General features: G+C 38.3%; 2 protein-coding genes across 2 annotated transcripts; both read right to left on the reverse strand.

Moving 5' to 3' along the window:
- Positions 1-2,367: 2,367 nt before the first annotated feature.
- On the reverse strand, positions 2,368-3,519 carry LOC129568050 (zinc finger protein OZF-like). The gene has a single exon (XM_055445566.1). The coding sequence runs from the start codon at positions 3,517-3,519 to the stop codon at positions 2,368-2,370; it is 1,152 nt and encodes a 383-aa protein (XP_055301541.1).
- A 1,412-nt stretch (positions 3,520-4,931) lies between these two features.
- LOC129568051 (zinc finger protein Xfin-like) lies at positions 4,932-14,454 on the reverse strand. Its single transcript, XM_055445568.1, has 6 exons — positions 13,295-14,454; positions 11,431-12,151; positions 8,066-8,773; positions 7,596-7,700; positions 7,228-7,395; positions 4,932-6,100 (listed from the first exon to the last, which is right to left on the reverse strand). The coding sequence occupies exons 1-6, from the start codon at positions 14,452-14,454 to the stop codon at positions 4,934-4,936; spliced, it is 4,029 nt and encodes a 1,342-aa protein (XP_055301543.1). The 3' UTR covers positions 4,932-4,933.
- Between the last annotated feature and the right edge of the window lie 1,415 nt (positions 14,455-15,869).

Genomic DNA, 15,869 nt, shown 5'->3' on the forward strand with positions numbered 1-15,869 from the left:
AAACTAAAACTACCATTTTCTGTTTATTTAATACCGAAAACACCCTATTGTACATTGATACTGGTGTGTTGTTTACATACGAGTTACAAACAAATCATTATTGTAATATGAATAGTTTGATAAAATCCGAACGTGTTCGACCGTAGCATATTATCCGAACGAACGAACAAAATAATTTTTTTCAACCTTGCGAACGAACAAAACAGTTTCTTTTTATGTTGACGAACGAACGGACGGACGTTCGAAGCCAACACTAAACCACGATAATCGTATAACTGCGCAACGATCAATGGAAAATAAAATGAAATGCACCTTTCTTATATACTCGCATTTATATATTGTTTATTCAACTTTGAAATGGAATGACAGGGAAAAAAGACAGCAAAAAACGAATTTCTCACCACATAAAGACTCTTAATCGAAACAAAAACAGTTAAAAGAAATGGATAGTAAATAACAAGCAATGGAGGACACGTGCAAATAAAAGCACATTGCTTCTTCGCCGCCACGCTCTGCAATAAGTTTAGCGATGAAATTAAAACGAATGTTAGGATAAGTTCATTATATTCAATCTACCTTTGGATCATTGATAAAATCAAGGAAGAGGGAAAGGGGAAGAAAGATTCCACGACCACCTGTTGACGTTCCATTTACACCCTGGTTTATGTCCATGATTTCGCCATATGTTTCTGAGACAACTCGTCCGCTAGGATCGCCAGGTGGTTCAACAATTTCACCATCCGGCCATGAAGAACACTGCCTGATTTGGTGGCTTAGATGACATATACTTTACATCACAACGTCTTAATATGTTTGGTTCGCGCACTACCCCATAACCATGGTACCCAAGTGCGAACGTTACGTCTTTTAAAAGACGTAGTTCACGCATTCGCTAGGGGAATTTCTCACGAAAAAAATGAATGAATTCTTATAAATTTTGAAAAATTTCTTCAATTCGGTCCGATTCGATCAACTTTTGTCAATTCGTGTAAATAAATGTACATTTACACTGAACTTTTGAATTATGCTTCAATGAAATTGTTCTGGAAGTGGGTTTTGGTGGATCTCAAGGATCATTCAGAACTGCTCCCGGTTCTGGAAGTGGATCTTCAGGATGGGCCAGGGCAATGTCAAACCGGATCTGGTCCATCCTGAGGATCCACCAAAACCCACTTCCAGAACACTTTTATTCAAGCAAAATCGTCATTTCAGTACATTTTCATACAATTTCAATTAAAAAGAAGAAATAATAGAAATTTTTGCACATTTGCTCAAAATTTTTGTGTGAGAAATACCCCTAGCGTATTCACGCCTTTCTCACGTCTTCTATATAATTACCACACGAAAGACGTACGTCTTCTGTGCACTTATAATTGGTATAGCTGAAATTTCAGCCATTATCGCGTATTCTGTATACCATTGCACAGAAGATGCACGTCATTTAGAGAGGAAATTATATAGAAGGCGGGAGAAAAGCGTGAATACGTGAACCACGTATTTTTAAAGACGTAGCGTTCGCACTTGGGATGCAAGCATAAGTTGTATTGGATTTTCTTGTGAATCCAAATTAATTAGTTTTGAAAAATGGTTTAGATTCAAGAAAATCATAAAGTCTCTCATATATGCATGCTTCATAAATTTTTGATTCGGTATTGAGAATGGAAATTGATCTATACATTTTGTAGTCTGACTTGTCACCACATTTTTTATAAACTGGAGTAATTTTGGCCATTTTTAGATTATCCGGGAAATTACTCAACTCAATTGGTTGGTTAAAGTTATATGCCAAAATTTTACTAAAAGATTCTGGGATTTTTTTATATAATTTCGATGAAACGCCATTGATGCCAGCTGAGTTGCTGTTATTTGGATTGAGAATAATTTTAGAAATTTCACCCTCATTTGTTGGATTGAGAAAAATTGAATTTGGACTGTCATAGAGCCCAGTGAAATTGAGATTCAGTTGATTTAAATCACCAATTCATTTTTGATTTCAATGTCTAGATTGTTCGTTCAGATTGTTCGTTATAAATTAGCTCAATAATATTTTTCCAAAATTGTTTCAGATTGATTCTACTAACGATCAAGAGCTCGATTTTATGTTTCTGTTCCTACAGATGATAGACTATCATTGATAAAAAATAACATACAGCATGTCCCTCACTATGGTGGCAGTTAAGAACAAATCAATCATGAACCAGTTTGTCATCACTTAATGACGTGAACAATTTCCATTGAAATAAAAAGACCAGATTTTATACATATTTGATACATTTTCGTATTTGTTTTTATTTAATGCAAATTGATGATCAAAGTTGTACCTAACGATGTGATCAATTTCAAGTTTAATTCCTTGGCAGCAGACAGCTACTTGTGATATTTTTTGTGTTGACTGAGATGTGCCTTTTGCGAGAAGCACTTCGAGCATACCTCACATCGGTATAGTTTTTCGCCAGTGTGGATTCGCATGTGCTCCATCAAATGTGTTTTCTTATCAGTTGTATAGCTCTTGCACAAATCGCATCGGTATCCGCGACGCTTGCAGTTATCTTCATGATTTTCCTTTTCCTTCTGTTGGGCGAAGTTTTTGAAGCAAGATGAACACTTGATTTTCAATGGACGAGGATTGGCGTGGGAATTGCGGTGGCATATCAAATTACTTCTTTGATTGAATGTCTTTGAGCATTGGTCACATTCGAATGGTCGCTCGCCGGTATGCACGCGCAGATGAACTTCCAAATTCGTCTTATGCAAACTAGAGAATTCCTTGCAGAGATGACACACGTAGCGACGCACCTTGCAACCGGTTTCATGTTCCACTTTCCCCTCGCTGTGATGAAATCCTTGCGAACAATTTGAGCAGCTGAACAGAAATTCATCGACGTGTGTTTTCATGTGCGATTGGAGATGTTGTTTTTGGGTGAATCGTTTTTGGCACACGCTGCATGGAAATGGTCGTTCGCCGGTGTGCTTGAAAATGTGTCTTTTCAAATCGGTTGTAAAGTCGGTGACATAATCGCATAATAAACACTTGTGTCGCTTTTCATTCGCATTGCCTTCAGTTAGCTTATCCTTGTCATCAAAACTGTTGGCTTTGCTATTTTTCCCGGTTATAGCTGCACCGCCATTCAACCCACTTGACTTCTGATTCTTGTCCTTGGAAAGATGCTTCTTTGGAATGCTTTGTGGCGTTTGTTCTTTGCCAAAGCTTCTTCCTGGAACTTGTTTCGCCCCAATCTCGACGTTTTCAATCTTTACTTCCGATTTTACCTCATCCAAGTCGTAGAAATCAAAGTGAACGCCGGTGTCAGTCATTTCTGTACCACCAATCGAATTGTCAAGCGATCCAATGGCCGTGTGTGCTGACCGCGACACCATCAATATTTCGTTGGAGACTTCATTCTCTTGTTTAATGGTTGGCTCCTGTTTGATTTTCATTCCACACAAAATCGATTGATTTTGTAATGTAATGTCACTGAATTGCTGCCTATCAGGCGGTTCTGTACCGTGACTATTCATCGCTATGCAATTTTGGTGCTGTCAATCAGAAACCAGAATGACCTTTTGTTAGAACCACATATGAAAACTTGGAAAAATACATTTTTTTTTTGTTAAAACTCACCTTACTGCACAGCTGTTTTTTATTGTAAGAAATTGATCACAATCCACACGTTTTATTTCGTTATTGCAAAAATAAATCGGTCGAAAATCTAAACACAGCGAATAAGGTATAGCTTGCAAAAAAATGCGTGTTAAAATGATTCTGTTGAGCAGAGCAAAAATGGCGTCGCGAATAAAAGAAAATATTTAGTTTGACGTGTAGTCGATGCTCGGATATGTGAGATATGCTGAAGAGACGATGAAATAGCAAAAGACGAATAGCGCAAACAGTCACATAATGCAATGACAAGTGTCAAAAGATGAATTTCGAAATATATTTCTTTTCTTTTACTATATATAGTGTAGTGTTGCCAGTGACTCTTGAACTTTTCGATGGATTCGGCTTGCACATTTTAAAAATGTACGGATTATAAATTGTAAGCAGCGGATATTTTATTTCCGCAAACTAATTTTTTTCTCCGCACTTCGATAGATGTCCTCTCTATCAATTTGCTAAGAAATCAAGGTTTCAAGAAATAGCAATTGCAAGTGGAATTTACGAATGGATATTCGATGTCAATGCTTTTTGTCTCTGCATACATTTCTTCGAAACCGATCCTAAAACTTGACACCGAATAAGCGTTGAATCTTGGCCAATTTTAGGAAAAGTAATAAATCTTAAAGCTCCCAACGATCTCTGGGTTTAAGAGAACCCAAAAACTTGTTTTTATCAAACGATACCAGTCAAATCGGTATTCTAATTTTATTCACAGAGGATTGACATTGTGGATCGCAATTGATTACAATCAATGATTCTACTAACGATCAAGAGTTCGATTTTGGGTTTCTATTCCTATGGATGATAGTCTATCATTGATAGAAAATAGCATATAGCATGTCCCTCACAACAATATGCGCTATAAATGGAAAATATTCAGCAATGCATGCTCTAACGGCATCTATACGGTTTAGTTTGGAAGTATAAAAAATGCAGAAATGTCTGTAAGAAATAACATTTCAAACGTTATTCATGATTCAAGTCAGTGAACTTCCGATAGGGACAAAAGCAACTCTGAAAAGTTTTGGAATTGCTGAATATATAACCATTGCGCTTCATAGCGTTGGTCCCTCACTATGGTGTTAGTTAAGAACAAATCAATCAATGAACCAATTTGTCAACATTTAATGACGTGAATAATTTTCATTGAAATAAAACGATCAGATTTTATATTTGATAAACTTTCCTGTTTGTTTTCATTCAATGCAAATTGATGATCAAAGTTGTACCTAAAGATGTGATCGATTTCAAGTGTAATTCCTTGGCAGCATACAGCTACTTGTGCATTTTCTTGTGTCGGTTGAGATCAGCCTTTCGCGAGAAGCACTTTGAGCAGGTTTCACATCGGAATGGCTTTTCACCACTGTGGACTCGCATGTGGCTCATCAAATGTGCTTTCTGATCAGTTGTGTAGGTCTTGCACAAATTGCATCGGTATCCGCGACGTTTGCAGTTGGCTTCGTGATCGTCTTTTTCCTTCTGTTGTGCGAAGCTCTTGAAGCAAGATGAACACTTGATTTTCAATGGACGAGGATTGACGTGAGTTTTGCGGTGTCGTTCCAAAGTTCTTGGGTGACTAAATTTCTTTGGGCATCGGGCGCATTCGAATGGTCTCTCGCCGGTATGCACACGCAGATGATCTTTCAAATGATGCTTCATCAAAGTAGAGAAATCCTTGCACAGATAACACTCATAGCGACGAACTTTGCAACCAGATTCATGTTCCACCTTTTCCTTGCTGCGATCAAATCCTTGCGAACAATTTGAGCAGCTGAACAGAAACTCATCGACGTGTGTTTTCATGTGAAATTGGAGACTTTGTTTTGTTGTGAATTTCTTTTGGCACATACTGCATGGAAATGGTCGTTCACCAGTGTGCTTGAACATGTGTGTCTTCAAATTGGTTTTAATATCAGTGACATAATCGCACAAGGAACACTTGTGTCGCTTTCCATTTGTCTCGCCTTCAGCTGGTTTTTTGTTGCTACCAAAACTATCAGCTGTGCTACTTTCCCCGCTTTTGGCTGATCCTTTCTTTGTCACACCATCATCCGATTCACTTGATGTTGGTTTCGGGAAACGTTTCTTCGCATTGTTTTGTGGCTTTCGGTTTTCGTCAGAGCCCATCCGTGGAACTTGATTCGCCTCATCTTCAACATTTTCAATCTTCACTTCCGATTTCACCTCATTCAGATTGACATGATCGAAGCAATCGTCAGTATCATTCACATGTTCACTTCCAATCGAATTGTCAAGCGGTCCAATGTCTGTGTGTGTTGCCATCGCAATACCAACTTCTGGCTCTTGTTTGACGGTCGTTTCCTGTTTTATTTCCACTTCGGACAAAATCGATTCATTTGGCAACGCGATGGCATCGGATTTGTGTTTATCAGGCGGCTCTCTTCCGTGACCATTCATTGCGATTGCGATACAATTTTGGTGCTGTCAATCAGAAAATCAGAATGTTCATTGAATACCTCACAAGAATTTTTTTTTTGGAAAACTACACTTTGGTATTAAAACTCACCTTTTTGCACACAAATTAGTTTGCTTTTATTTCGTCAATGCAAAAATAAATTAGCCAAAAGGCAAAATCCTTCGAATAAACTATAGCTTGCAAAAATTGCGTGTTGGAATGACTTTTTGAGCGGGGCAAAAATGGCGTCGCGAATAAAAGAAAATATTTGGTTTGACGTGTAGTCGATGCACGGAGATGTGAGCTATGTGCTGATGCGCTGATGAAATAGCAATGGACGAACAGCGCACTCAGTCACACATTCCAATGACAAGTGTCAAAAGTCGAATTTCGAAATATGGTGTACCTAGTGTTACCGCAGTGACTTTCGGATTTGTTGATGAATTTAGGTTGCATATTTTCAAAATGTGCGAATTATAATTTGTAACTTAAAATGCAGCGGATATTTCACTGAAGAGAAAAATGATTAGTTCCTTATAGATTTGTAATGTTGCACCGAAGAATTGTGACATCTTCAACCCTTTAAGTAACCGAAGCCTTGCGAAAAATCGTATTTTGATATATATGAGTCATATTTAACCGCTTACAAATCAACATTTCATGAAGGAAACAATAATTTCAATTACAATTTACGGCTGGATACTCGTCGAGTATTACTCGATGCCTTTTTGTCTTTCCACACATTTCTTTGAAACCGATTCTGAAACTTGAGAATCCTGAGAACATTGAATCTTGGTAAATTTTGGGCAGATTTTATTAAATCTAACTAACATACACAACCTTGGATTGGAACATAAAAACTTTCATTTATCATACGTTACCATTTTATTCAATTGTTCATAATCAATTATTTGAAGATACACTATACACAAGAGTTCTGTTCTAATCAGAATACGATTCGTTAGAATTCTTGAGTTACAGCGTGTTCAATTAATTGAAATAAAAAGGCCGGTATTTGATTTAATTCGTATTTGTTTGTATTTAATACAAATTGATAATCAAAAGTTGCGTCATTCGATGTTATCGATTTCGAGTGTTATTCCTTGGTAGCAGACAGCGACTTGTGAATCTTCTGGTGTCGATTGGGACTAACCTTTTGCGAGAAGCACTTCGAGCATATTTCACATCGGAATGGCTTTTCGCCAGTGTGGATTCGCATGTGTTCCATCAAATGTGTTTTTGGATCGGTTGTGTAGCTTTTGCACAAATCGCATCGGTATCCACGTCGCTTGCAGTTGGCTTCATGATTTTCCTTTTCTTTCTGTTGGGCGAAGTTCTTGAATCAAGAGGATTGGTGTGAGATTTGCGGTGTTGTTCCAAAGTTCTTGGGTGACTGAATTTCTTTGAGCATCGGGCGCAATCGAATGGTCTCACACCGGTATGCACGCGCAGATGATGTTTCAAATTCCTCTTAAGCAAAGTAGAGAATTCCTTGCACAGATGACACTCGTATCGACGTACCTTGCAACCGGTTTCATGTTCCACTTTCTCGTCGCTGCAATGAAATCCTTGCGAACAATTCGAGCAACTGAACATCGTATAACTTTCCCCTCCCACGGTCAACAACTAAGAACAAATAAATTAGATCAGATTCATAATGAACCAGTTTATTATTTATTTGAATTCATTTCAATTGAAATAAAAAGAACAGATTTTATATTTTATACAATTAAGTATTTGTTTTCATTCAATACAAATTAGTATGCTACTTATAAAATTGTGTTTGAAGTTGTCTTTCGATGTGATCGGTTGTCAGTGCTATTTATTGGCAGAAGTCAGCTACTTGTGGATTTTCTTGTGTCGGTTGAGCATATTTCACATCGGAATGGCTTTTCGCCAGTGTGGATTCGCATGTGCTCTATCAAATGAGTTTTACCATCAGTTGTGTAGCTCTTGCACAAATCGCATCGTGGTCTATCGCCGGTGTGTACGCGCAAATGACGTTTGAAATCCTTTTTATCCAATGTTGAGAATTCCTTGCACAGATGACATTCGTAGCGACGTACCTTGCAACCGGTTTCATTTTCCACTTTCTCGTCGCTGCGATGAAAACCTTGCAGGCAATACGAGCAACTGAACAGAAATTCATTGACGTGGGTTTTTATGTGCGATTGGAGATGTTGTTTTCGGGTGAATCGTTTCTGGCACACGCTGCATGGAAATGGTCGTTCGCCGGTGTGCTTGAGCATGTGTCTTTTCATATGACTTTCGTTGGAAGTCTGATAATCGCACAATGAACGCATGTGTCGCTTTCCGTTTGCCTTGCCTTCAGCTGTCACCTTCTTGCTACCAAAACTGTTTGCTTTGCCACTTTTTCCAACCTTGGCTGAACTTTTCTTCGTCGCACCATCATCCGATTCACTTGATTTTGGTATCGGGAAACGCTTGTTCACATTGCTTTGTGGCCTTTTATTTTCGTCAGAATTCTTGCGTGGAATTTGATTCGCCTTATCCTTAACCTTTTCAATCTTCACATTCGATTTCACATCATCCAAACCATAGAAATCGAAGCTAACGTTGCTGTAATTCACTTCTGTACCGCCAATCGAAATGTGAAGTGATCCGATGGCTGTGTGTGCTGACCGCGACATCATCAATATTTCGTCGGGGCTTCCAGTCTCTTGTTTGATGGTTGGCTCCTGCTTGATTTCCATTTCATACAAAATCGATTCATTTTGTTTTGCAATTTCATTCGATTTGTGTTTTTCAGGTGACTCTATACAGCGGTCATTCATCGCAATTCACAATGCAATTTCAATGCTGTCAATTGGAAATCAGAATGTCTATTAGAAACCAAACACGGAACAAACTCTCGGGAGATTACGCGTTTTTATTATAAATTAGCCGAAACTCCAAATTAAGCGAATAAATTATAGGTTGCAAAAATTGCGTTTGGAATGACGCTGTTGAACAGAGCAAAAATGGCGTCGCAAATAAAAGCAAATATTTAGTTTGACGTGTAGTCGATGCTCTGCGATGTGCTTTGTGCTGAAGCGATGATGAAATAGCAATGGACGAATAGCGCACACGGTCACACACTTCAATGACAAGTGTCAAAAGTCGAATTTCGAAATATGGTGTACCTAGTGTTACCGCAGTGACTTTCGCATTTGTTGATGAATTTGGGTGGCTTATTTGAGGCTGTGAGAATGAAAATGGCAATACAGGAATAAACATTCTGAAACGAAACATAAAACAGCAAACACGCAAAAGTGAATCATGAATGTTTGAGCAGCAGCAGTGAACCACGAGGATCGGTACGTGTGCGTAAATTCATGATTCGCTTCAACAGCGCTCATTCAAGATTCACTTTTGAGAATTTTCTTCCTTAGCGGCACTTCAGTAAAAAATTTTGTTACGTTGCGCATTTGTATGTTTTCGTTTCATGAGTTAGTTTTGAAAAAATTTTATTCATTTCCAAACTCACCGTAGTTTTCATTCAATCCAGACAAAATATATTATTTCAAATCATAGACCTTGATTTGCGTATGTATTTTGTTAGTTTGGAATATCAATAAACAGGAGTATGTTTTTCTCACTTTGGTTGTTGGAAAAGGCAAGTATGTTTGTCCTGCTGCGTTGAAGCAAATCATGAATTTACGCACACGTACCGATACTCATGGTTCATTGCTGCTGCTCAAACATTCATGATTCACTTTTGCGTGTTTGCTGTTTTATGTTTCGTTTCAGAATGTTTATTCCTGTATTGCCATTTTCATTCTCACAGCCTCAAATAAGCCGACCAAATTCATCAACAAATGCGAAAGTCACTGCGGTAACACTAGGTACACCATATTTCGAAATTCGACTTTTGACACTTGTCATTGAAGTGTGTGACCGTGTGCGCTATTCGTCCATTGCTATTTCATCATCGCTTCAGCACAAAGCACATCGCAGAGCATCGACTACACGTCAAACTAAATATTTGCTTTTATTTGCGACGCCATTTTTGCTCTGTTCAACAGCGTCATTCCAAACGCAATTTTTGCAACCTATAATTTATTCGCTTAATTTGGAGTTTCGGCTAATTTATAATAAAAACGCGTAATCTCCCGAGAGTTTGTTCCGTGTTTGGTTGCGCGCTTGTTCATTTAACGATTCTCACACATAGTGTTTGTCCCTTGCATTCACAAGGAAACAGACCGAGAAGCGTATACAACAGACTCCGAGAGAGATTTTTATTTGTTCATTTACCGCTATTTTTCAACAATTCTGCCTATATCCACGCATTGCCACTTTACATAGTTTATAGTCCATAAGAAATGTAGAATGTTCGCCATTTAGTTTTATATTTAATCACTTTAGGTCTGAAGTTAACTATGGGCTGAAGTTGTGAAAAAAAAAATTGAATTTTTTTGTCTGGGCGTTAATGGGTTAAATGAACAAGCGCGCGTCACAGCAAATATGCACGCAACCAACAGCTGCTGTTGAACAGATCTGTTCACCAGCAGCGCTACATAGCCAGCAACTTCAATGCTCTGAAGAATTTAGCAAATCTTAGCAACTTGCACTTGGTATTTGTGCTTCAAACAACCGAAAATCTTATTCTTGTCATATGTCACCATTCGATTAGATTGTTTGTTTTTCTTAATGCTCGGACATTGATTTCATGCTGTGAAAGTGAATTTATCCATGCCAATGAGAATTAGAATTGTGAGAGTTCGGAAGGAGTTACAATTGCAACTCACATACGTTTGTCATGACGCAATTATTTGAACAATATCAATTGGAATAAAAGGACCAGGTTTTATTCTTGATACATTTTAGTATTTGTTTTTATTTCAAGTAAATTTAAAAGTAAAAGTTGCGTTTTTCCATGTGGATAGACCACGTTCAAGTGTAATTCCTTGGCAGCAGAGAGCTACTTGTGAATATTCCTGTGCCGGATGAGATTTGCATTTCGCGAGAAGCATTTCGAGCAGGTTTCACATCGGAATGGCTTTTCGCCAGTGTGGACTCGCATGTGATTCATAAAATCTGGCTTACGATATGTTGTGTATTTTTTGCACAAATCGCATCGGTATCCGCGTCGCTTGCAGTTGGCTTCATGATTTTCCTTCTTCTTCTGTTGTGCGAAGTTCTTGAAGCAAGATGAACACTTGAATTTCAATGGACGAGGACGAGGATTGGTGTGAGTTTCGCGATGGCGTTTCAAAGCAGTTGGGTGGTTGAATGTCTTTGAGCATTGGTCGCATTCGAATGGTCTCTCGCCATTATGCACACGCAGATGACATTTCAAATTCATCTTATGCAAAGCAGAGTATTCCTTGCACAGATGACACTCGTAGCGACGTACCTTGCAAGCGGTTTCATGTTCCACCTTCTCCTCGCTGCGATGAAATCCTTGCGAACAATTTGAGCAACTGAACAGAAATTCATCGGCGTGTTCTTTCATGTGCGATTGGAGATGTTGTTTCCGGGTGAATCGTTTCTGGCACACGCTGCATGGAAATGGTCGTTCGCCAGTGTGCGTGCACATGTGTCTTTTCAAACCGGTTCTAGAGTCGGTGACATAATCGCACAATGAACACTTGTGTCGCTTTCCATTTGCCTTGCCTTCAGCTGGTTTCTTTTGGCTACCAAAACTATTGGCTGTGCTACTTTTCCCGTCATCCGGTCCTCTTGATTTTGATTCAGAATTGTTCTTCTCCACATTGTTTAGCGGCTTTCGATTTTCGTCAGAATCCGTCCGTGGAACTTGATTCGTCTCATCCTCAACCTTTTCAATCTTCCCTTTCGATTTTACCTCATCCAAACCATAGAAATCGAAGCAAACGTCGCTGTTTTTCACTTCTGCACCACCAATCGAGTTGTCCAACGATCCAATGGCTGTGTGTATTGACCGCGATACCATCAAAATTTCACCGGAGACTTCAATCTTTTGTTCGACGGTCGGCTCCACTTTAATTTCCATTTTGCACAAAATCGAGTCATTTTGAATCGCAATGTCATTCGATTCGTGATTACCAGGCGGCTCTGTACCGTGACCATCCATTGCGACGGCGCTGTTTTTAGTGCTGTCAATCAGAAAATCAGAATGACCTTTTGTTAGAACCACACATGAAAACTGGGAAAAATACACTTTTTTGTTAGAACCTTTCTGCACAAATCTTTTTATTCTAAGGAATTGATCACAAATCAAGTGTTTTATTTCAAAAATAAATTGGTCAAATATCCAAACTCAGCGAATAAACTACAAAACATAAATTGCGTGTTGAAATGACTTTGCTGAGCGAAGCAAAAATGGCGTCGCGAATAAAAGAAAATATTTAGTTTGACTTGTAGTCGATGCTCTGTGATGTGCATTGTGCTGAAACGATAACGAAATAGCAATGGTCGAATAGCGCACACAGTCACACACCGCAATGACAAGTGTCAAAAGATGAATTTCGAAACATAGTGTAGTGTTGCCAGTGACTTTTGAACTTTTCGATGGATTCGGCTTGCACATTTCCAAAATGCACGGATTATAATTTGTAAGCAGCGGATATTTTATTTCCGCAAACTAATTTTCTTCTCCGCACTTCGATAGATGTCCTCTCTATCAATTCGCTAAGAAATCAAGGTTTAAAGAAATAGCAATTGCAAGTGGAATTTACGAATGGATATTCGATGTCAATGCTTTTTGTCTCTGCACACATTTCTTCGAAACCGATCCTAAAACTTGACACCGAATAAGCGTTGAATCTTGGCCAATTTTAGGAAAAGTAATAAATCTTAAAGCTCCCAACGATCTCTGGGTTAAAGAGAACCCAAAAACTTGTTTTTATCAAACGATACCAGTCAAATCGGTATTTTAATTGTGTTCACAGCGGATTGACATTGTGGATCGCAATTGATTATAATCAATGATTCAAGCAAAGTTCAAAAGCTTCTTGTCATAGCATGAGAATAATTTTTCTGTTCCTATAGATGATAATCTATTATTGATAGAAAATAACATATAGCATTTCTCTCACTAAGTTGGCAGCTAAGAAACAAATCAATGAACCAATTTGTCATCATTCAATGACGGGAATAATTTCAATTGAAATAAAAACACCAGATTTTATATTTGATACAATTTCGTATTTGTTTTTATTTAATGCAAATTGATGATCAAAGTTGTACCTAAAGATGTGATCGATTTCAAGTTTAATTCCTTGGCAGCAGACAGCTACTTATGAATCTTCTTGTGTTTGTTGAGAGTTGACTTTTGCGAGAAGCACTTCGAGCAGGTTTCACATCGGAATGGCTTTTCGCCAGTGTGGATTCGCATGTGATACATCAAATGTCCTTTAAGATGAGTTGTGTAGCTCTTGCACACATCGCATCGGTATCCGCGTCGCTTGCAGCTGGCTTCATGATCTTCTTTTTCTTTCTGTTGTAAGAAGCTTCTGAAGCAAGATGAACACTTGAATTTCGATGGACGAGGATTGGTGTGAGTTTCGCGATGGCGTTTCAAAGCAGTTGGGTGGTTGAATGTCTTTGAGCATTGGTCGCATTCGAATGGCCTCTCACCGGTATGCACGCGCAGATGATGTTTGAAATGATTCTTATGCAAAGTAGAGAATTCCTTGCACAGATGACACTCGTAGCGACGAACCTTGCAACCAGTTTCGTGTTCCACCTTCTCCTCGCTGCGATGAAATCCTTGCGAACAATTTGAGCAGCTGAATAGAAATTCATCAACGTGTGTTTTCATGTGCGATTGGAGATTCCGTTTTTGGGTGAATCGTTTTTGGCAGAGGCTGCATGGAAATGGTCGTTCGCCGGTGTGCCTGAGCATGTGCCTTGCTAAATCGCTCTTATTGGCTGTAATATACTCGCACAATGAACACTTGTGTCGCTTTCTATTCGCATTGCCTTCGGCTGGTTTTTGCTTGCTACCAAAACTGTTTGCTTTGCAAATTTTCCTAGTTTTGGCTGATCTGTTCTTTTCCACATCAACTGGTACACCTGAATTCTGCCTCTTTTGCTCCATAAAACACTTGTTGACGTTGTTTCGCGGCTTTTGATTTTCGTCAGAGCCCATCCGTGGAACTTGATTCGCTTCATCCTTGACCATTTCAATCTTCCCTTCCGATTTTACCTCATCCAAATCGTAGAAATCGAAGCAAACATTGGTACCATTTACTTGCTCGCTACCAATCGCATTGGCAGGTCTTCCATTGGCTGTGTATGCTGATCTCGATACCACCACCATACCATCGTCTTCTTCTGTCTCTTGTTTAACAGACGGCTCCTGTTTTATTTCCACTTCGGACGAAATCGATTCATTTTGTGATGCAATGTTATTGAATTGGTGCCTATCGGGTGGCTCTGTACCGTGTCCATTCATTGTGATGTGGATTCTGTGCTGTCAAAAAGAAAATCAGAATGACTGTTCATTAGAAAACAGACAAACACTTAAATAAAAACTACACTTTGGCATTAAAACTAACCAGAGAACACGAAGAACTGTTTATTTTGATGTACTGGCCACAAATCAAGCGTTTTGCTTCGTTAGTACAAAAATATAAACTAAAAAATTCCAAACTCAGCGAATAAACTCCAAAACACGAATTTTGTGTTGGAATGACTTTGTTTGGCAAGGCAAAAATGGCGTCGCGAATGAAAGAAAATATTTAGTTTGACGTGTAGTCGATGCTTTGTGCTGAAGTGATGATGAAATAGCGATGGACGAACAGCTCACACAGACACACATACTGTGTAACATATTGTAGTGGCAAGTGTCAATTTTCGAAATACGGTATGGTGTTGCTACAGTCACTTTCGAATTGAAACTTCAGTTTGTTGTTGAAAGTGGAAAAAATAAATGTTTTAGTCAATAGAAGTGCCTCATCTATCATCTTAATGGAAAGAGACAACACAAACGTGCTTATTTTAAAAATTATTTTCTTTTTGCATGAGAGAGTTTGAAAAAAGTGCACATCAGATAGAACTCCAAAACAGATCATGATTTTGACAAGAATTTCGCATTTAGCCCAAAATCGGTAGATGTCGCGGCCAACCGCAATCAATTCAAATTTTCTTTTATGTGAATTTGATCATTTCTTCAGTTGAACAAGTGTGAGTTTTATTCCCAATTTTCGATAAGTTTTATTTTAATTGTCTCAGCGGTAGGAGAAAGGTTTCAAATAATCCGAATATAAAACTTCATAATATTTTCTTCTTTTTGAGTTCTGGAATTCAAAATCAGTCATCTCAAAAGCCAGTAGTTTAAAATCAATTCCCTTAAAATGTTCAGACTTTAAATTACCATTCAGATTCTAATCAATTCTGTTTGATCTCGATGCTGCTGAAAAGTAACCGGTTGTTCAGTTAACCTCTCCCGAATAATCTACTTGACAGTGCCAGTGCTTATTAGAATTCAAAATCACAGTAGCTCGGATTCGGTTTCAAAACTTTATTGGGAGACATCCCAATTAATTTAATCAATTTCCCTTCGTCCACAGGTAAACGATCCACTCATTGAAACATAGAACGTAGAAATATAAGAACCGCGATGTGAAAAACGATAGAACGTAGTTTTTGAATATAGAACAGATTTGGACGACACAAACATATATTTCAGGGCTCATATGTTAAACTTTTCATAGAATCATTGTTTCAATAAAACTCTATACAGAGCTGTAGAATGAAACTGCGAGTTCATTGATTTTTTTTTGCCATAAAACCATAGTATGAATGCGGTGCCTTGCAAATCTAGAAAGGAAATTTTATTCAAAGTTTCAAGAGAATACTTTTTTAGTG

This window comes from Sitodiplosis mosellana, unplaced genomic scaffold, assembly GCF_009176505.1.
Source record: "Sitodiplosis mosellana isolate CC-2019 unplaced genomic scaffold, AAFC_SMos_1.0 Smas_scaffold_15, whole genome shotgun sequence".
Lineage (NCBI taxonomy): Eukaryota > Metazoa > Arthropoda > Insecta > Diptera > Cecidomyiidae > Sitodiplosis > Sitodiplosis mosellana.

Excerpts from the sequence above, each read along its gene's own strand:
- LOC129568050 (XM_055445566.1), bottom strand. The coding sequence starts at position 3,519 with ATGAATAGTCACGGTACAGAACCGCCTGATAGGCAGCAATTCAGTGAC.
- LOC129568051 (XM_055445568.1), bottom strand. The coding sequence starts at position 14,454 with ATGAATGGACACGGTACAGAGCCACCCGATAGGCACCAATTCAATAAC. Across the intron at positions 12,152-13,294 it reads AAACACAAGAAGATTCATAA|CACTAAAAACAGCGCCGTCG; the intron begins GTAGCTGTCTGC and ends TCTGATTGACAG. Across the intron at positions 7,701-8,065 it reads ATTTCAAACGTCATTTGCGC|TTGTTGACCGTGGGAGGGGA; the intron begins GTACACACCGGC and ends ATTTGTTCTTAG.